This window comes from Stomoxys calcitrans, chromosome 2 (genome assembly GCF_963082655.1).
Source record: "Stomoxys calcitrans chromosome 2, idStoCalc2.1, whole genome shotgun sequence".
Lineage (NCBI taxonomy): Eukaryota > Metazoa > Arthropoda > Insecta > Diptera > Muscidae > Stomoxys > Stomoxys calcitrans.
The window spans coordinates 179,093,406-179,115,195 of record NC_081553.1 but is presented as its reverse complement, the minus strand read 5'-3'; the positions used below and the strand labels follow the sequence as shown (position 1 = coordinate 179,115,195).

The 21,790-nt window shown below is 39.2% G+C and overlaps 2 protein-coding genes across 10 annotated transcripts in view; one reads left to right on the top strand and one right to left on the bottom strand.

The window, feature by feature from the left end:
* LOC106086108 (protein unc-79 homolog) overlaps window positions 1-15,538 on the bottom strand; it is a 68,312-nt gene extending 52,774 nt beyond the window's left edge. For all 9 annotated transcript variants that reach the window (XM_059362151.1, XM_059362153.1, XM_059362156.1 and 6 more), the window contains exons 1-7: window positions 15,438-15,538; window positions 7,984-8,092; window positions 7,802-7,921; window positions 7,556-7,717; window positions 3,281-3,451; window positions 3,120-3,209; window positions 2,861-3,046 (exon numbers count right to left, since the gene is read on the bottom strand). In XM_059362151.1, coding sequence (XP_059218134.1) covers window positions 2,861-3,046; window positions 3,120-3,209; window positions 3,281-3,451; window positions 7,556-7,717; window positions 7,802-7,921; window positions 7,984-8,038 — 784 coding nt within the window. In that variant the 5' untranslated portion in view covers window positions 8,039-8,092; window positions 15,438-15,538. The remainder of the gene's footprint in view (window positions 1-2,860; window positions 3,047-3,119; window positions 3,210-3,280; window positions 3,452-7,555; window positions 7,718-7,801; window positions 7,922-7,983; window positions 8,093-15,437) is intronic.
* A 3,722-nt stretch (window positions 15,539-19,260) lies between these two features.
* LOC106086107 (uncharacterized) lies at window positions 19,261-20,097 on the top strand. Its single transcript, XM_013250634.2, has 2 exons — window positions 19,261-19,715; window positions 19,778-20,097. The coding sequence occupies exons 1-2, from the start codon at window positions 19,352-19,354 to the stop codon at window positions 20,020-20,022; spliced, it is 609 nt and encodes a 202-aa protein (XP_013106088.2). The 5' UTR covers window positions 19,261-19,351; the 3' UTR covers window positions 20,023-20,097.
* Window positions 20,098-21,790: the final 1,693 nt, after the last annotated feature.

Here is a 21,790-nt window from a genome sequence, read left to right as displayed (position 1 = left end):
CAAAACACTTTATGCAAAATTTCAGTCAAATTGGAGGAGAATTGCGCCCTTTAGGGGCTCAAGAAGTCAAGAAGTCAAGACCCAAGATCGGTTTATAAGGCAGCTATATCAAAACATGAACCGATTTGGCCCATTTACAATCCCAACTGACCTACACCAATAAGAAGTATTTGTGCAAAATTTCAAGCGGCTATTTCTACTCCTTCAAAAGTTAGCGTGCTTTCGACAGACCGACGGACGGACAGACGGACGGACATGGCTAGTTCGACTTAAAATGTCACGACGATCAAGAATATATATACTTTATGGGATCTTGGACGCATATTTCGATGTGTTAAAAACAGAATGACGAAATTAATATACCCCCATCCTATGGTGGAGGGTATAAAAATACAATGTATAAAGACAACTAGTTGAATCCGGCCCGCTTTTGCTGCACCTACATTCTATCTTTCACTTCCTTTCACTAGAGTCCGATATTGTAATGAATAGTGTGGGTTGGGGTGGGGCGTCCCCTCAGGGGGACCCCTCCCCCCTTATGTTACTGGTGCAAACAAAATTTCGCTTAAATCGCCCCACCTATCTCCGAGATCTGTTTTTTTTTTATATTAGGGTAAGGCAGGGGGTCCTCCCCATTTCAGATTTGAAAAAATTAAGTACCCTACTTCGACCACATGGTTTATAGTGTGCTATCAAAAACCCCGTAATGCAAGGTGGTGACGTGACAATTGCGGTGGGGGAAGACACCCAGCACTCTTGGAGGCATCCTTTAGGAAGCTGTCCGTACAACAGCGAAGTCTGCTGGGTGTTTTGCTGAACAGGAAAATTAACATTCAATCCAAGATTTTAGATGTGGGGAAAAAATCAAGTCTTGCACTATACACCTGCAAGAAGGTTATTGGCCATCGTTGGGGGTTCAAACTCTCTGTCATATACTTCAGTTGCTAGACCTAAAAAGAATATATGGGGAATGATCAGAAGAGGATTAAATGCGCTTTACTCCTGTCGCAACTCGATGTATAGCAGTTGGTGGAGACGGTTCACTGGTATTTACGACGGAGATTCGGAGAAATTGACATCCCCGGGCGGATGCAACCGCCTCACTCCTAAAGAGTAAGTATTGCTGCCAATGTGCAAGATATGTGTCCCAGTTGTAATCTGGGACCACACATCACCAGTTTAACTGCCCAGCCAGACCCCCTCAACTCAGATCCAGATCCCTCTGGATACACCCGATCTTAGTCGCAGAGTCCCTGGAGCTTGATATTCACAACAACATACTGCTAAAACAACAACAACAACGCAGATCCGGCCGATTATCACCTATGGATGTCTCGTATGGTATCAGGCTCTCGGCGACAGTGCCTTTCGCAGGATGATCGAGAACGTACAGTTTACGGTGGCGTTGTTTATCTCTAGAGCAAGAATAAGTTTCTTGAGTCACTGAGTCACATGCTTGATCGATATGCCCTTGCATCTGTATGTTTGATGTATGGCAACCTAGATCGCCCTTAGACTGACAAAATCGGCAACCTGGCAGTCCTCAGACTTTGAAAATTCTTCTAATCTGCTGGGGGCTGGTGATCTTCATTGATATTTTTGGAATTAGGGAGTCATTGGAGAGTCTGAACAGGTGTAGCGTCTTTCAGGCCCAAGTCTTCACGGTCCTGCATGCACTGGAGATGATGTCAATGCAGGAGCGGCTGACCGAACGGACTGTCACGATGTACGTGGACAGTCATTGAAAACTCTGTTTGATTCAAACCACTGGTATAGCGTATCAGGAACTGCTGGGTTGTGAGCTATTTAGGGTGACGGGAAACGAGGCAGCCGAATAGACTCCTAATGAGTGCAGATCGTGCTACGGTATCAGGGAACTCTCCTATATGCGAATTTCTTGGAAGGGTGGAGGTTTTCTATAAACACCGCACCCCAATATGCGAGAGGAAACTCCAAGATGTCATTTACGCAACAGCCACTCGCTTTGTACCAGCCGGTCGAACAATAAAAATTTTCATGTTAGAGGTTTTTTGGTGGGGCGTTCCCCTTGCTTGTCCTCAAATATGGATTTGGAATTCTCTTTTTTTGGGTTATTATAGAAATACAAACAAAATGTTGTGTGTTCTGGTTCCAAAGACCTTAAATTTGAACCCATATTGCCACTGTTAGTAAATATATACGGTTTGGGGTATGTTTTGGGATTGGAGCGGCCCCCCCTAAAACGCTTGGATATCTAAACCCATAATGCCACGGTTGGTAAATATATCCGATTAAGGGTATGTTTTGGGAGTGGAGCGGCCCCCAAGTACATCTGAATATCAGATTCGTTTTCTATTCTGATTTATTGGGGGGCGGCCCCCTAGGTGCCCCACCTCAAATTGAAATACCAAATTTTTTTTTCAGATTTTTTTATAAGTGCAAATAAATTTACACTTGTAATGCCCCACCCACCTTCGAGATTTGGCGTTTGGGAAAATAGCGGTAAAGGCGAGTGTCCGCCGTCTTTCAGTAATAACCGTATAACTCTCAAATACCTTTCTTCTCATTTTGTTACATTTGATATACATGTCATAGTATTGGGTTTGGGCGACCCACCTGGAAATATACCAAACATTTTTATACGAGTTTCTACTCTTCTTTCGTTTGAATCCTACATTGTCCCGATTGGCTTACATGTCCGCTTGGGGTGGATTTTGAGGTGAAGCGGCCCTCCTGGAACTTAACCCCAAATTTTTATAGGTGAATATGCTAACCTCTGCGCCACGGTGGCTTTCATTCTATGGTATTGCATATATATAAATGATACGACTATCGATAAACACAGAATATCTGGAACACTTCGTAATATCGGAACACTTACTTGTAAGTTTCGAGAGCAGGACCTTTCTGTCAAATAGGTTAGGATCAAATGCGGGCCAATAGTAAAATAATAATTTAGCCGCAGAAGATCTGGAGACAGCGGTGCCATATGCTACGACACATAAAATATCTTTCACGACATTATGTTTAAGTGTCATCAGACATTCCAGGAGTTGACAATGATGAGCTGAAACAAAAAGAAGAGAACCATTTTGTATCATTGATTGATGATAGCGATCGAGGGCAAAAACCAAACATACCAGGATTATTAGAGTACTGCAAGACCATCATTATAACCGAAGACACCGATTGGCAAGCTTGTGATTCTTGTTCATCGGCACTGCGGCGAGCTAAGGAAAACAAAGATAGGAATTATGAAAAAAAATCTTTTTCTTTTGGCAAGTATTGTAGTTGTAATTACTTATAGTGAATGGTAGGATGTAGTAGCAGAGGGCATTTACGATATCTTGATGTAAAGCTGGGGGTAGTACAGATATAGTAGAGCTAGCCAAGTAGGGTAGATTATCAATTAAGTCTTTGTCCAAGAATGGCAGGATACAGCAAAGGCATTGCAATAAAGCTTTTCCAAACACTAAAAAGAGAAAAAACAAAAATGGTTTAGGAATTGCGCAAGAATTCTGGTAAGTCGTCAAGTAAGTGAAAATTTTTTTTTTGGTTTGTGTGTTCCTTATAGACTCAAAAACGGCTGAACCGATTTTCATGAAATATTCACTGATGGTGCATAATGATCCCGTGGTGAAAATAGGGTACTACATTTTTTGATATCTGAAGGGAGGCGGACCCTCTCCCTTATCCTAAGCGAAATTTTGTGTGCTCTCTTATAATAACCTAAAAATAAACATTTGGTATTAAAATTTCCGATGGGGTACCTAGGGGAAACGCCCCATCCTCAAAACTTACCAAATATATATTTAGACCTATTAGGACAAAATGGGACTCAAATTAAAGGTATTTAAGATAAGAAAACGTATCTCATATCCAATTGTCGGACCAAGTATAAGGGGGACCACCCCATCCCCAAAAACACACCTAAAACGGAAATATTTACTGGCCATGGAGGTCTAGAGTTCTACCCCTTCCCCAAAACACGGCCCAAACAGGACTTATTTACTGACCATAGCAATATGGTGCTTAAATAAAAGGTATTTGAGTGTAGAATACGAATGTGATATCAAAATGTGAAGCCAATGTGTGGGGCCGCCCTCCCAAAAACACCCCCAAAGAAGACAAATTTATTACCCTAGCAATATGGGGTTCAAATGAAAGGTCTTTGGGAGTAAAGCACGAATTTGATATCAAAATTCGGGAAAAAGTGTCTATGGAGCCACCCCACCCTCATAACACCACCCATATAGGAAGTATTTGCTAACTATTGCATTATGAGGGTCAAATAAGAGGGTTTTTAGAGAAGAACACGAATCTGATTTATATTTTCAGGGCCAAGTCACTGAGTGGCCGCCAATCCCCCAAAACACCCCCCAAGCCGGCCATGTTTGCCGACTATGAAAATATGGTTCTCAAATTAAAGGTATGTGGGAGTAGACCACGTATCTGATATCACCATTAGGGGCCAACTGTCTAGCGGACGTTCCACCACCATAACAACCCCCAAATAGGCCGTATTTGCTCACGAAAACAATTTGGGTCTTAAAGAGAGTGGAACTAAGTATTTATAGTTTTTAGGGCCAATACCCCAAACCGGACATATTTGCTGATTTTTGCAATAAGAAGTTTAAATGAGATTAGAAAACGAATTTGATATCCAATTTTGAGTCCAATTGCAATATGGGGTTCAAATAAATGATATATAGTTATATGAGAATAGAGCTCGTTGCTGATATATTTTTCGGGCTTAGAGTTTGGGGAACCACCCCAATCCCCAAAACACCCCTAAATTGGGCATATTTACCGACCATGTCAAGCTTAAATGAAAGGTATTGGGGGGTAGAGCAAGAATTGATACCCATTTTCGGGACCAATTTTTTGGGGGTCTACCTCTTTCCCAAAATACCCCACAAACAGCAATTTTTTAGTGACCATCGCAATATGGGGCTCAAATAAAAGTATTTGGGAGAAGAATACGAATTTGATATCCAAATGTAGGACCATGTATATAGGGCATCACACCTTCCCCAAAACACCCCCAAGGGGTACACATTTTTCGACCATGCCAATATGTGGCTCAAATGAAAGATATTTGAGATTAGACAACGAATTTGATAACCTATTTTGGGGCCATGTGTTTGGGGGACGCCTCATCGTGTAAACTCCCCTAAACCAATGGGGTTTAAATAAATGGTATTTGAGAGAAGAGCACGATGCTGATATTTTTTCAGGCCCAAGTATCTGGGGGACCACCTCTCCCCCGAAAACACTACTAAATCAGACATCATGAGAATATCGGGTTGAAATTAAGTATTTTAAGAATGGAGTACACCTTACATCCAAACTTAAATTCGTAGACCAACAAAGATCATATGGGATTCAGATAAAGGCACTTATATTGTTAAACTGTTAGTCAAGCGATATACTATTTTTGTAGCATGGTATTTCATTAAAAGCTCTGTAATTGTCGAAAATAAATAATCCAAGGAAACTTTTGTTCCATATAAAGTAAAAGAAGGCGCAGCGGAGCGGGGTTTATATATAAAATTCAATTTGTGTTTGTTTGTTCCGTATAGACTCAAAAACGGCTGAACCGATTACCTAGAAATTTTCACAGACTGTGTAGGTTGGTCTGGAAGGAAACATAGGCTATAAATTTTTTTTGATATCGGGAGACGAGCGGACCCTCCTCCTTACCCCAAAAGTACTACCCAAAAATAAAAGCGGACCGATCGGGATAATATGGGATTCAAATGAAAGATATTCAAGAGTAGAGTATGAATTTCATAATAAAAGTAGGGTCGAAGTACCTGGGGGGCCGCTCCAACCCCAAAACCCATTAAAATAGGTTTATTTGACGATCATGACAATGTGGGACGCAAATAAAAGGTATTCGCGAGTAGATTACGATTTTGGTCAGGAAGTAGGAATAGGCTTTATAATTTATTGATAACGGAAGGGGACGGGCCCTCCACCGTTACCCCAAAAACACCTCCCAAAATCAAAAGATGATCGATAAGGACAATATGGGTATCAAATGAAAAGTATGCGGGAGTAGATAACGAATGTGGCATACAAACTCATGTCGAAGTATAAGCGGTTACCCCAACCTCACAAAAATGTCCACAATGGGCACATAAGCCAATCACTGATATATGGGACTCGGTTTGTTTGTTCCGTATAGACTGAAAAACGGCAGAACAGATTTTCTCGAAATTTTCGCATATTGTGTAGGATGGTCTAGAAGGAAATATAGGCTATATAATTTTTCGGTATCGGAAGGGGGAAGGACCCTCCCCCTAATGCCAAAAACACAACCCAAAATCAAAAGTGGACCGATCGGGACAATATAGGTATGAAAAGAAAGGTATTGGAAAGTAGAATACGAATTTGGTATTAAAATTTGGGTCTAAGTACTTATCGGGCCGCCCCAACATTAAAACTGCCCCAAACAGACATATTGGACGTTCATTTCAATATGGGGCTCAAATGAGAGGTATTCGGTAGTAGATTTCGAATCTGGCATACAAAATTAGATCGATGTATATGGGTTCATGCCACCCCTCAAAAACCCCATTAGACTCATTATGACTATATGACTCTTGGCTGAACTGATTTCTTAAAATTGTCATAGATTGTGTACTAACAATTTTTAGATATCGGTTGGAGGCGGACCCTCCCCTTTATTTGACCCATAATGACAATATGGAACTTAAATAAAAGGTTTTTGAGAGTAGAAAACGAATTTGATATCCAATTTTGGAGCCAAGTGTTTTGGGGTACGCCCTAAAGCACCCCCTGAACTGAACTTCATTTTCGTTGGGAATAAAGAAAGAATTTGATATCTATTTTCAGTAAAAAGTGCCGGCGGCCGCCCCAGCCCCAAAACACCCTCCAAACGGCTCATATTTACCGGTCATGGTAATATGGGGCTCAAATTAAAGGGATTTGGAAGTGCAGCACGAATTTGACAACCATATTTGAGATGAAATGTCTGAGGTGCCATTAGCCCTCCCCCTCTCCCCCTAATGAGAACATTACCCTAAGGAAGAGCATTACCACCAGGAACCGCGAAGGTCTTTCGGATTCAAGTTCAAACTCAATGAGAAGGGACCTTTTTTATAGCCGAGTCCGAACGTCCTCCCACAGTGTGACACCTCTTTGGGGAAAATTTTTCAAATGACAATGCATGGCATTGTACCTCGCAAATGTCGCCAACATTAAGAGGGGATAAACACCGCTTTGTTCGATGTTCTCGCCAGAATTCGAACGCGTTTAGCGTCATAGGGTACAATGGCACGAATTTGATATCCGCATTCAAGGCGAAGTGTCCCCAACCTAAAAAGATATTAGAGAGTTAAAGAAGGCGCAGCGAAGCGGGCCCGGTTCGGTTAGTTTTCTATAAAGACAAAATCTTAGAGAAATTTTCTGAAAAAGCAAATTTACAATAAAATTTAAAAAAAAAAAAATCCTATTGTTCCTTATTCCGCCTGTAGGAATGCAATATACCACCACATTTTCCAAATAGGAGATGGCAAAATCTCGATTTTGTATTAATTATTCGACTTACCAATTTGTCCATATTGTATACAAGGTGCAACATCGATGAGCATAGTAAGTGCATTATAGAGATTACCATATTCAAGAGTGGGATAGGCAGACATGCGAGTAGGATCTTCAGAGGGATTGCGTATAAGATCGTGTGGTGAGGTACGCACATCTTTAAGGACAGCTGTAGCAGAGAGAAAATAAAAACATCAACAAATATTAATATAAAAGTTCAGCCAATAGAGTATTCGTTCGCTGCTTTACTTACTTAAGAGAGTTTGAGAAAAGTATTTGATATTGTTAGCAATATCTAAGCCAGAGGGCGCTGGTAAGACGTTATGTAGTAGACGCACATGATATTCATGAAGACAGCGCAACTTCGCCTTAACTGTTAAGAATAAAAAAGTAATTATCTTGTTTTCCTATTTTAATTTGAATGTTTTTACTTACAGGCCTGAGCACGCGTACCCATATTGACGAGTTGGGTCCTGAAACTCTCGGTCATTATATCAGAAACATCTTTGGAATTTCCAAAGCCCCTTCCAATGGACTTGCCATTCTGAAAAAGAATTTTAAAGTATTAAAATTGTTGTTTATATTGCATGTATGTTTTAAATATATTTTTTTTATATATAGTTTGGCTCAATTTTTACGTGTCACATTCTTAGCGATCTATTTAAGTTTTAAAGAAAAATCACTTTTTATACCCACCACCGAAGGATGGGGGTATATTAATTTTGTCATTCCGTTTGCAACACATCGAAATATCCATTTCCGACCCTATAAAGTATATATATATTCTTGATCAGCGTAAAAATCTAAGACGATCTAGACATGTCCGTCCGTCTGTCCATCTGTCTGTTGAAATCACGCTACAGTCTTTAAAAATAAAGATATTGAGCTGATGCACAGATTCTTTTTTTTGTCCATAAGCAGGTTAAGTTCGAAGATGGGCTATATCGGACTATATCTTGCTATAGCCCCCATATAGACCGATCCGCCGATTTAGGGTCTTTGGCCCATAAAAGCCACATTTATTATCCGATTTTGCTGAAATTTTGGAAAGTGAGTTGTGTTAGGCCCTTCGACATCCATCGTCAATTTGGCTTAGATCGGTCCAGATTTGGATATAGCTGCCATATAAACCGATCCTCCAATTTAGGGTCTAAGGCCCATAAAAGCCACATTTATTATTCGATTTCGCTGAAATTTGGGACAGTGAGTTGTGTTAGATCTAACGACATCCTTCGTTAATTTGGACCAGATCGGTTCAGAATTGGATATAGCTGCCATATAGACCGACCCTCCAATTTAGGGTGTTAGGCCCACAAAAGCCACATTTATTATCCGATTTTGATAAAATTCGGGACTGTGAATTGTGTTAGGCCCACCGACATCCTTCGTCAATTTGGCCCAGATCGGTCCAGATTTGGATATAGCTGCCATATAGACCGATCTTCCGTTCTAGGGTCTTGCTGATTTTGCTGAAGTTTGGGACAGTGAGTTGTCTTAGGCCCTTCGACATCTTTCTTCAATTTGGCCCAGATCGGTTCAGATTTGGATATAGCTGCCATATAGACCGATTTCTTGATTTAATGTTTTTGGCCAATAAAATGCTCATTTATTGTCCAATGTAGCCGAAATTTAGGACAGTAAGTTACGTTAAGCCCCTTGACATACTTCTGCAATATCGCACAGATCGGTCCAGATTTGGATATAGCTGCCACATACATTTAAAGTCTTGGCCCCATAAAAGGCGTATTTATAATCCGATTTCACTGAAATTTTATACAGTGACTTATGTTAGGCTTTTCGACATCCTTATCGTATATGATTCAGATCGGTTTATTTTTAGATATAGCTACTGTACTTATTAGTATTTGGTCCAAATCGGAACATAATTTTCACCGAATTTTGATGAAAGGTGGTTTACATATATACCCGAGGTGGTGGGTATCCAAAGTTCGGCCCGGCCGAACTTAACACCTTTTTACTTGTTTTATGTAGTTTGGCTCAATTTTTATGTATCACTTTCTTAGCGATCTATTTATGTTTTAAAGAAAAATCACTATGGTTTGAAGAAACCTCTGTCTATTTATTATTTTTAAATTTATTTCTGCTTATTATATAATGCTGCCGGTTATTCTGGGGTTTTTTGTAGATGATTTTAATTTTACTGCCAACAAACCGAATGTTATGTTGAATAAATTTCTTTAGTTATTCCAGAAATTATTTTATCCCTTTGAAGTTGGACTTTGAGATTTTGTGGAAAAATCTTTATGGTTAAGGTTTTGCACATTACTTCAATAAGGCTTTACCTTTAATCTACCTACGCAGGTTAGGTTAAGTTTAAGTAGCAGTCTTCCATCAGACTCACTCTGACGTTTTCGTCCATTGTAATACCACATGAACAGAAGAAGGAAGATGCCTTCTACAATAGTTCCTACCGTCATCTAAATCAAAGTGGAACTCCTTCTGATTGGCAGTGCGGGACATACGCACAGAAGGTGTTCTATAGTCTCTTCTTCTTCGATGTCCTCACTGCTTCTGCAAAAGTCGTTAGGTTAGGTTGAAAAGAGGGTGCGGATGTTAATCCGCCCCATGCTACTATGGACAAACATCTAAGCCAATATTCGGATTGTTGTGCGCTCTAAATACTTAAAAAAGTAACCTTGAAAAAGAAAATCTCAGTTAGGAATTCCATGCTACTTACAAAATCCTTAATTGCCACGCCCCTAAGTTGGTTCAAGTGTGGAATTGTGTCCCCACCTAAGTGCCGGTATCTGTTGGATACGAAAGCCGAGCAGTAACAAAGGAAATGCTCAAGGTTAGATTCGGTTTAGGTAGGTTAAGGAAATGCTTTAACCTCTCATCACTTTCCCAGTATGCCGTACACATGCTATCACTTGCCGATTTTACATAAGTGAGCTCGTAGTCCTATGTGTCCCGTTATGATACCGAGAGTTATACTGACCTCCTTCTTACTTCCTTTTAGTAACAGCCTCGTCTTATCACGATCTGGATATCCACATAGGATTTTCCTCGTCCTACCGACCGTTTCGCTGTTGTTGTTGTTGTTGTAAACACATTTTCTCGTGGAGATGGCGAACCACGTCAAGCTCCTGTAGGTGAGCAAGCTCGTTCCGGTCCAAAGATCGATCGCCGCGGGAACGGGGTGGCTATTGGTTATTTAAAGGCGCCAATAACACGCCTTCTCATATCGAGCATCATAGGCACTCAGTATTTGTGCAAGTGCCGTTGCCACTCGACCTCTCACTGAGACTCTCCACTCAATACCGCTGATTGTCCGCGACTGCAAATACAGCTATTTCGCATTCCACTATCCGCAACCAGTGGACGTGAGGCCCGGTAGCACGCAGCTAAGCTTGTCGTGACAGTAATGAACACCGAACTCTATGTTCCAGCTTGTGTGGTGCTCACAGCTATCCCGTGCCAGGACCTTTTCGCTGTTACATGCCACAGGGTTACATGCGCATTCGACGCCCACGCCCTTAACTCGAACTGCGTTGACCCGAAAGGCTTCGGGTTAACCAAGTTTATTGACGGCAGTTTTCTGACTTACAGTGCCAAATCGTCTGCTTTATCATTCCCAGTTACTTCGTTATGGCCCGGCAACCAAACGATGCGGATTTTCCCATAATCTCCTTCTTACATTGCAAGACTGTTCGTGACCTTATCATCCTGTTTGTTATTGCTCTTATGGCCTGTTTACTGTCTGTAAAGATGTTCACACTCGACGTCCTGCAAAAATCGTTACTGGCAATACTTCAGTTTGTCAGCATGTTTTCCGATTAAACAGTGACCTGTCATGACGGACACAATGACTAAGACGTCTGTTCTAGCCAACGACAGCAAAGCGGTTGACCTCTTCAAGTCTAAATTAGGTCACATAGTTTTGAAATGCTCACAGCCCGGTCTTTGTGGCCGTCTACCTTCGGTCCTGATCCTGAAAACTTAGCTTACATGTCGCTAGAGGCATACCCACAGATTCCAGTATCCCTGGAATTTGTAGGGTACTTTCTAGCTTCGCAAGCTCGTCCGTTTTACAATTCGCTGGGATATCTCTGTGGCCCGGCACCCAGAACAAGTGAATTTTGAATTGTTCAGCCATCTCGTTGAGAGATCTGCGACAGTCGAGGGCGGTTTTTATGTTCAGAATTACGTTCTCCAGGGATTTATTGGCTGTCTGGCTATCTGAGAACATATTTATGCTAATTGTCGTTAAGACATTATATCTTAGCCATTCCACCATTTTCTTAACTGCAAGGATCCGATTTTGCTGAAATTTTGCATGGCACGTTTTGTTATGGCTTCCAACAACTGTGCTGAGTATGGTTCAAATCGGTCCATAACCTGATATAGCTGCCATATAAACTGATCTTGGATTTTGACTTTTTGAGCCACTAGAGGGCGCAATTCTCATCCGATTTGGCTGAAAACTTGCATGAGGTGTTTCGTTATGGCTTCCAACAACTGTGCTAACTATGGTTTATCGGTCTATAACCTGATATAGCTGCCATACAAACCGATCTTGGATCTTGACTTCTTGAGCCACTAGATGCCGCAATTCTTAACCGATTTGGCTGACTAACTATGGTTTAAATCGGTCTATAACCTGTTATAGTGCCATATAAACCGATCTTTTGTACAAAGGCATATCCCAACATACGTGTTCAATATGGTCTGAATAGATCTATTGACTGATACATCTTCCATATAAACCGATCGGGAGATCGGTTTATGAGCTTCTTGAGGCCCTTCAAGGCGTATTCTTTTCCGAATGGACTGAAATATTACACAATGACTTTTACTATGGTCTTCAACATTCAATTCATTTATAGTTAGAATCGGTTCTTCTTGAGGCCCTTCAAGGCGTAATTCTTATCCGAATGGACTAAAATATTACACAATGACTTTTACTATGGTCTTCAACATTCAATTCATTTATAGTTCGAATCGGGCTATAACTTGATATAGCTCCAATAGCATAAAAATTCTGATCCATTATTCTTTGTTTGACTAAAAAGAGATACCTCGCAAAGAACTCGACAAGTGCAGTCCATGGTGGAGGGTATATTAGATTCGGCCCGGCCGCTCTTACTTGTTATACCTAAGGCATAACTTTAAACACAATATCCGATTTTACTATCAGCTTTTAACTTAGCTGCTCAACCTACTGACATTTTTTTCTCGGTAAAAAAAGGTTGTGTATGAAAATGTGTCTATACCAATGTGCAAGACCAAGAGCTTGCTTGGAATTATTTTTTTGATACGTACACCGTAAAGTGCAATAGTGTAAGTATTTCTGCTCATCACTGGTCTATGCACTCAAATACTCACACTTTTTCTCTAGTAGGGGAGAGACAAGAGAATAATTATTGGCCCGATAAACGAATGATCGATTGCTGCTATCTATATCAATGTGCAAGCCCAAGAGCTTGCTTGGAATTATTTTTTGATACGTACACCACTCAAATACTCACACTTTTTCTCAAAAACACTCAAATGCTCAAATTTTTTCTCTAGTAGCGGAGAGATAAGAGACTAATTATTGGCCCGATAAACGAATGATCGATTGCGGCTATCCAAACATTTTTGCCATTAAAGAGGCGAAACTGCAAAATTTTAAACTTGCAATGACCTTAAAAATTTTAGTCTGATTACATTACGTAGTTTAATCATTACTGCACTTTTACTGTATGAATTTGTATGTATTTAAGTCATGTTTAACTTGTCCCTAAGCTGGTCTTCATATAAGCTGAATATTTGATATGCCTAAGTTGAGGTGATAGAAAATCCTGTTTGACAATTATATCTGAATGGACTATTATTCTCTGTTGCTTTTCTGCGGCATGACGAAAGAAATTAGTCTTAACAAGTAAGAGCATGCTAAGTTCGGGCGGGCCGAATCTTATATATCCTCCACCATGGATCGCATCTGTCGAGTTCTTTGCGTAGTATCTCTTTTTAGGCAAACAAATAATAATGAATAAGGAAGGAGGAGGAGCTAGATCAAGTTATCGCCCGACTCGGGGCTCTAGAAGCAAAATCGGGAGAGTGGTTTATATGGAAGCTGTATCAAGCTATAGATCGATTCAGACCATATTCCAAACGTATGTTGAAGGCCATGGGAGAAGCCTTTGTACAAAATCTGTGCCAAATCGGATGAGAATTGCTCTCTCTAAAGGCTCAAGAATTGGTTTATATGGCAGCTATATCAGGTTATGGATTGATTTTTACCATACTTCGCACAAATGTTGGAAGCGATACCAAAACACCACGTGCAAAATTACAGTTAAATCGGATGAGAATTGCGCCTTCTAAAAGCTCAAGAAGTCAAGATCCCAGATCGGTTTATATAGCAGCTATATCAGGTTATGGACCGATTTGAACCATACTTAGCACAGTTATTGGAAGTGATATCAAAACACTACGTGCAAGATTTCAGTCAAATCGGACGACAATTGCGCCCTCTAGAGGCTCAATAAATCAAGATCCCAGATCGGTTTATATGGCAGCTATATCAAAACATGAACCGATTTGAACCATACTTCCCGCAGTTGTTGGAAGTGATACCAAAACACCACGTGCAAAATTACAATTAAATCGGATAAGAATTGCGCCTTCTAAAACCTCAAGAAGTCAAGACCCAAGATCGGTTTATATGGCAGCTATATCAGGTTATTAACCGATTTAAACCATACTTAGCATAGTTGTTGGAAGTGATATCAAAACACTACGTGCAAAATTTCAGTCAAGTCGGACGAGAATTGCCCCCTCTAGAGGGTCAAGAAGTCTAGACCCAAGATCGGTTTATATGACAGCTATATCAAAACATGAACCGATTTGGCCCATTTACAATCCTAACCGATCTACACTAATAAGAAGTATTTCGTGCGAAAATTCAGGCGCCTAGCTTTACTCCTTCAAAAGTTAGCGTGCTTTCGACAGACAGATGGACGGACGGACGGACATGGCTAGATCGACTTAAAATGACGATCAAGAATATATATACTTTATGGGGTCTTAGACGTATATTTCGATGTGTTACGGAGGCCACCGTAGCGCAGAGGTTAGCGTGTCCGCCTATAACGCTGAACGCCTGGGTTCGAATCCTGGCGAGACCATCAGAAAAAACTTTCAGCGGTGGTTTTCCCCTCCTTATGCTGGCAACATTTGTGAGGTACTATGCCATGTAAAACTTCTCTCCAAAGAGGTGTCGCACTGCGTCACGCCGTTCGGGGTCGGCTATTAAAATGAGGTCCCTTATCATTGAGCTTATGTGAGATCCTGTTCCTAAGTGGAATGTTCATGGGCAAAATTTGCATTTTTTACAAACAGAATGACGAATTTAGTATACCCCCATCTTATGGTGGAGGGTATAAAAACTTAAAACTGTATATACAGACAAGCAATTTGTCACACCCATTTTTTTCTGATGAATTGCCTCCTAGAAGTAATATATTTTAATCGCCATAATTAAGAATTTATTTTTATGAAATTTTTAAAAAAAAAAGTTTTTAATTTTCTAATGTTAAAATTTTATATCTCCATTCTATGAACTTTGTTTTGGTTAAAATTTTATTTGTTGTAGTTAAAATTTGGGTTTGTTTCTCTTTTTACCGATTTGTATAAAATTACTTGCCCTACAGCTTTGACAAAAATTGCGATTATCTTAAAAATACAACATATATTTTGAGGTTTCATTAACTTTACAATGTTTTATGAAACTTATATAACAATCTTCACAAAGCATCCTTGACGGTAGTTCATGAAGATTTTATATTTTATCCCAAAATCACTTGAAATCCATATAAATTTTAAAAACTCCATATGTTTCTTAACAACAGTTCTTCGTTTTTTAATCTTTTGCTTATATTTACCTCAAAATTTGTTAATTTCTTTAATAAATTTGCAATTTTTTACGGATTTACTTAGAACACAGTACCAAACGAAAAATTTCCAATTTACAAATGAAGCAAATTTTCACTGAGAAAATTCTGTATCCCATCATCCTCGATGTGGGTTGTGTATAACTATGCGATGCAAAGGAACTGCGCATAGAACAGCTGTGAAAATATTTTGGGTTTTTAGCGTAGTGTATAGGGAAAGATTGAAAAGCATCCACATCATCATAAATTATGTTCAAAATGTAAACAAAGGACGAACATACAGGGTGTCACGGAAATTTTTGTACAAAAAAAAAAACCAAAATGTAGAAAATATTAAAAAAAAAAATTTTTATTTTTTCCAACAATGAAACAATAAATGGTTTTAAATTACTAAACTTACACTAGGAAACAAAAATTTTTCTTTGTCAACACTATTTTGGGGAAGCCTGTATAACAAATTCTTCTATTTTAAAAACTTTTACATTAAGTAAATTTGTATGGGCCTGTTATAACTGTCTTAGTTTCGTTTTCTTTATGCCGTAGTTTAGTTTTAGGTTCTTAATATGATTTATTTAAACTGCTTTCTTTTTTCCTTTCAAAATTCATTTATTTAACTTCAATTACATCACTTGAACTACTTTTTTTTCCACATTTTCTCTATTCTAAAGTCTGCTTATCAATGAGCGAGCGACACCATACTCTGTAATCTTACTTCAACTGCATTCAATTGATGGCAGTTGCTTAAGGGTAGGTGGCGGAGTGGGTGGTAGTTTGGCAGATTTATTTTGTCGTCCATGGTCTCCCCCACTTTTCTTATCAAAATAAACAAAAGCAACAGTTGTCAGCCTGTTTTTTAGCGCATGCTCATAGGATATGCTTTGTTTTTCCATTTCCTTTGACTCTACAATCAGCTGAGACCACCAGTTGTAGTTTACACTCTCTTTTGACATTCAACAAGTGTTTGTTTATAACCGGGTTTGCAAAGAGACAGAGTGAGAGTGCAAGAGAATTATTGGTAAACAAACCATAACTGTTATAATCAGCTGTGCGGAGAATGGGGAAATGCATTTACTTTCTCTGCACAACATGTGGCTTTCCAAAACACTCAACAAATGCTAGTTAACTCTCAGTGGCTTATATTACATTGAGAGTGAGGAAGAGAGTTTTTTTTATACCCACCATCATAGGATAGGGAGTATATTCATTTAGTCATTCCATTTGCAACACATCGAAATATCAAGTTTCGACCCTACAAAGTATATAAATTCCGGATCGTAGTAAAATTCTGAGGCGATTTAACGATGTCCGTGTGACTGTCCATCTGTCCCTCTATTCGTCTGTCCATCCGTCTGTTGTAATCACTCTTCAGCCTTAAAAAATTGAGATATTGAGCTGAAATTTGGCACAGATACATATTTTTGCTGCACGCAGGTTAAGTTCTTAAACGGGCCAAATCGGACCATATTTAGATATAGCTTCCATAAAGACCGATCTGCCGACAAAAGGTCTAAGGCTCATAAAAGCTGCATTTATTACCCGATTTCGCTGAAGTTTAGAAGAGTGAGTTGTTTTAGACCTGCCGACATCCGACTCAAATATGGTTCAGATCGGACTATATTTTGATATAGCTGCCATATAGACCGATCTGCTGATTAAGAGTCTGAAGTCCATAAAAACTTTATTTATTACCCGGTATCGCTGAAATTTGAAACAGTGAGTTAATTTAAGCCTCCCTACATTCGACCTACATATGGTTCAGATCGGACAATACTTATATATAGCTGCCATATAGACCGATCTGCCGATAAAGGGTTTGAAGCCCATAAAAGCTTTATTTTTTATCTGATTTCGCTAAAATTTGAAACAGTGAGTTATTTTCAGCCTCCTAATACCAGATCTAAATATGGTTCACATCGGATTATATATAGATATAGCTGCCATATAGACCGATTTTTTACCCGATTTCGCTGAAATTTGAAATTGTGAGTAGTTTTAAGCCTCCGTAGATCCGACTCAAATATTGTTCAGATCGAACTTTATTTTGATATAGCTGCCATTTAGACCGATCTGCCGATTAAGGGTCTGGAAACCATAAAAGTTGCATTTATTACCCGATTTCGCAGAAATTTGAAGCAGTGAGTTGTTTGAAGCCTCCCCACAATCGACTTTAATATGGTTTAGATCGGACTATATATATAGCTGTCATGTATATATTGCTGTCATGTACACCGATCTGCCGATTAAGACTCTGGAAACTATAAAAGCTGCAGTTATTAGCCGATTTCGCTGAAATTTCAAACAGTGAGTTGGCTTAAGCCTCCCGTCATCCGACCCATATATGGTTCAGATCAGACTATATCTAGACATGACTGCCATATAGACCGATATACCGATTAAAGTTTTGACGCCCATAAAAGTTATAATTAATTAACACTATTTCACTGAATTGTGAATCAGTGAGTTTTTTATAAGCCTCCCGCCAGACCCAGATATTGTAAAGATCGGGCGATATTTAGATATGGATATCCCCTTACTAGTGCTGGCTAAATTTGTGAGGCATCCTGCCATGCTAAAACTTCTTTACCAAGTGTGGCATGTCGATCGGACTTGTCATAAAAAAAGAGGCCGCTTATCATTGGGCTTAAACATTAATCGAACTGCATTTATTGATATGAGAGAAGTATCCCCTGTTCCCAAATGGAATGTTCATGGGAGTCCTCAATTTTCAATGACTTCTGTTTTGACTTATCTGAATATCTATGTAAAGTATGAACGGACCGATTCGAATCCCGAATTTGACTTTTTGAGCTCCTAGAAGCCTCCATTTGATTGACATTTGGCTCACGGACTTGTGTTCTGACATCTAACATCTGTGCCAGGTATGATTCGAATCGGTCTAAACATATACTGATTCAGCCCCCATGTAAAGCTATCTGCAGACTTGATTTCTTGATATCCTAGAAGCTTCGATTTTCACCTTATTTGGCTAAAATATGGCACAAAGACTTCTGTTATAATTTTTGACATCTGTGCCAGTTATAATCGGAATCGGTCTATATACTGATGTAGCCCCTTATAAACCGAGAATAAAAAATCATCAAAGATTTTTGGAAAATGATTTTATTACCAAAATATCGGAAAATTTATAACTACCCAAAAGGTCTTTATTGGCCTTATAAACCGAGAATAAAAAATCATCAAAGATTTTTGGAAAATGATTTTATTACCAAAATATCGGAAAATTTATAACTACCCAAAAGGTCTTTATTGGGTATTTACCCGGCAGAAACACACATCAGTATTGCGAATGCAACTTTGCCCACGAACATTCCATTAAGGGACAGGAGGCGAATTTCCCATAATTAATAAGTGCTGTGCGATTCAAATTTAAGCTCAATGATAAGGAACCTCGTTTTTATAGCCGAATCCGAAAGGCGTAGTACAAATGTCGCCAGCATTTGGAGGGAATAACAACCGTAGACAATTTTTCTGATGTTTTCGCTAGGATTCGAACCCGTGCGTGCAGCATCGTAAGCGGAAATTCTAACCTCTTTGCCACGGTGGCCACCATCAGTACAATTTTTTCCCGATCCCCTGTCTATCGGGCCTGCATTCCATGGCTCGTCAATATGTGGCATATACGTATAGCTACTTTTACATTTCATTTATGGAAAGATATCATCCAGGGAGCAGGATAAATGTCGTCCAAAGTGAAGGGTAAATAAGATTTGGTGCGGAAATATAGCTTGATTGATATCATGTTTTATAATATTAAAAACACTTTCCACAACAAATACTCTTTGAGTTTTGCGTCAATTATTGAATTTCATTCATATCTAGTGAGAACATACCGTTTTATTTCAACTGCCATTGCTTGAAAGTCATTCGCAAAAACAACAGATATCATGAATATAACTGGGGCTGTGAGCAAAAGTCTTGAGGAAATTCCCTTGGCTGAGGGCGGTCCAAAGGGAAATGGAGATGAGAAAGAAGATTCTGCAAAAGCCAGAGAAAATATGCATGAAATAGAATCTCGTCAGGATCTTGGTGAGAAAGAGCGAAAACTGAAGATATCTTGTCTGAAAAAATTCCTTCACTTACCATCAAAAAAGTCTTTGGATAAAGCTAAAGAACATGAGTTAGATGTCGTAACTCCAACTGATGAAAAAGTTGACAACAATGATGGGGAAGAGAAAGCTAGTGGCAGCAAGACAAATAAGAAATCGAATAAACATTCGCAACTACCTTTGGGAGGAATGTTTCGTCATGGTAGGATTTTGTTTGTATTCCTATTGCATTTAAGTGAACTTTTTGTTTTATTCTTTATTTAGCTAGTCTTCCGAGATATAAGTCGAAATACGACTTGAATAGTAGATCTTCAAAGATAACCTTAAAATCATCCTTTTCCGGTTTTTGGAATTCTGTTTTCAAGAAGGAAAAGAAGTCACCATCCGAGGATGACATTGATGAGACTGAGGGCGATGTTAAATTTACCAACTTTTTGGAGACCAAAAGTGAATGCCGCACATTGGGCGAAGATATTCATTCTCTAAAAATATCGGAAGATCCAAATTAAGTTTAGAAAATGTTTGAAAATTTTGTTGTTGTAATATTTAACAAATTATTAAATACACTTTTTGGTTATCCATTACATCAGTCCCTTCTGTTGCGTTATACAGACAATTAAAAAACAATAACAATTAAAAGCGTGCTAAGTTCGGCCGGGCCTAATCTTATGTACCCTCCACCATGGATCGCATTTGTCGAATTCTTTTCCCGGTATCTCTTCTTAGGCAAAAGAAGGATTAAAGAAAAGATTTGCTCTACTATTAGAGTGATATCAGGATATGGTCCGGTTCGGACCACAATTAAATTATATGATGGAAACCTGTGTAAAATGTCGGGCAATTCGAATAAGAATTGCGCCCTTTGGGGGCTCAAGAAGTAAAATAGAGAGATCGATTTATATGGGAGCTGTATCAGGCCATAGACCGATTCAGACCATAATAAGCACGTATATTGATGGTCGTTTCAGGTAAATCGGATAATAATTGCGAGTTCCAGAGGCTCAAGAAATCAAGATCCCAGATCGGTTTATATGGCACCTATATCAGATTATGAACCGATTATGAACCGATTTAATTATTTGGCACAGTTGTTGAAAGTCATAATAAAATACGTCATGCAAATTTTAGCCAAATCGGATAGGAATTGCGCTCTCTAGAAGCTCAAGAAGAATTTGCATAACGTGTTTTGTTGTGATATACAACAACTGTGCCAAGTATGATTCAAATCGGTTCATAATCTGGTATAGCTTTCATATAAATCGATCTTGGATCTTGACTTCTTGAACCTCTAGAGGGCGCAATTCTCATCCGATTTGGCAGAAATTTTGTACAACGGCTTCTCCCATGACCTTCAACAGACGTGTCCACTATGGTCTGAATCGATAAATAGCTTGATACAGCTCCCATACAAACCGATCTTCCGATTTGGCTTCTTGAGCCCCTACAAGGCGCAATTTTTATCCGAATGAACTGAAATATTACACAATGACTTCGACAATGTTCAGCATTCATTTATGGTCCAAATCGGACCATAAATTGATATAGCTCCAATAGCATAACAGTTCTTATTCAATATTCTTTGTTTGCCTAAAAAGAGATACCGCGCATAGAACTCGACAAATGCGATCAATGGTGGAGGTTATATAAGATTCGGCCCGGCGAACTTGCCACGCTTTTATAAAGGGTGATTTTTTTGAGGTTAGGATTTTCATGCATTAGTATTTGACAGATCACGTGGGATTTCAGACATGGTGTCAAAGAGAAAGATGCTCAGTATGCTTTGACATTTCATCATGAATAGACTTACTAACGAGCAACGCTTGCAAATCATTGAATTTTATTACCAAAATCAGTGTTCGGTTCGAAATGTGTTCATTCACCGTAACGTTGCGTCCAACAGCATCTTTGAAAAAATACGGTCCAATGATTCCACCAGCGTACAAACCACACCAAACAGTGCATTTTTCGGGATGCATGGGCAGTTCTTGAACGGCTTCTGGTTGCTCTTCACTCCAAATGCGGCAATTTTGCTTATTTACGTAGCCATTCAACCAGAAATGAGCCTCATCGCTGAACAAAATTTGTCAAAATTTGAACACATTTCGAACCGAACACTGATTTTGGTAATAAAATTCAATGATTTGCAAGCGTTGCTCGTTAGTAAGTCTATTCATGATGAAATGTCAAAGCATACTGAGCATCTTTCTCTTTGACACCATGTCTGAAATCCCACGTGATCTGTCAAATACTAATGCATGAAAATCCTAACTTCAAAAA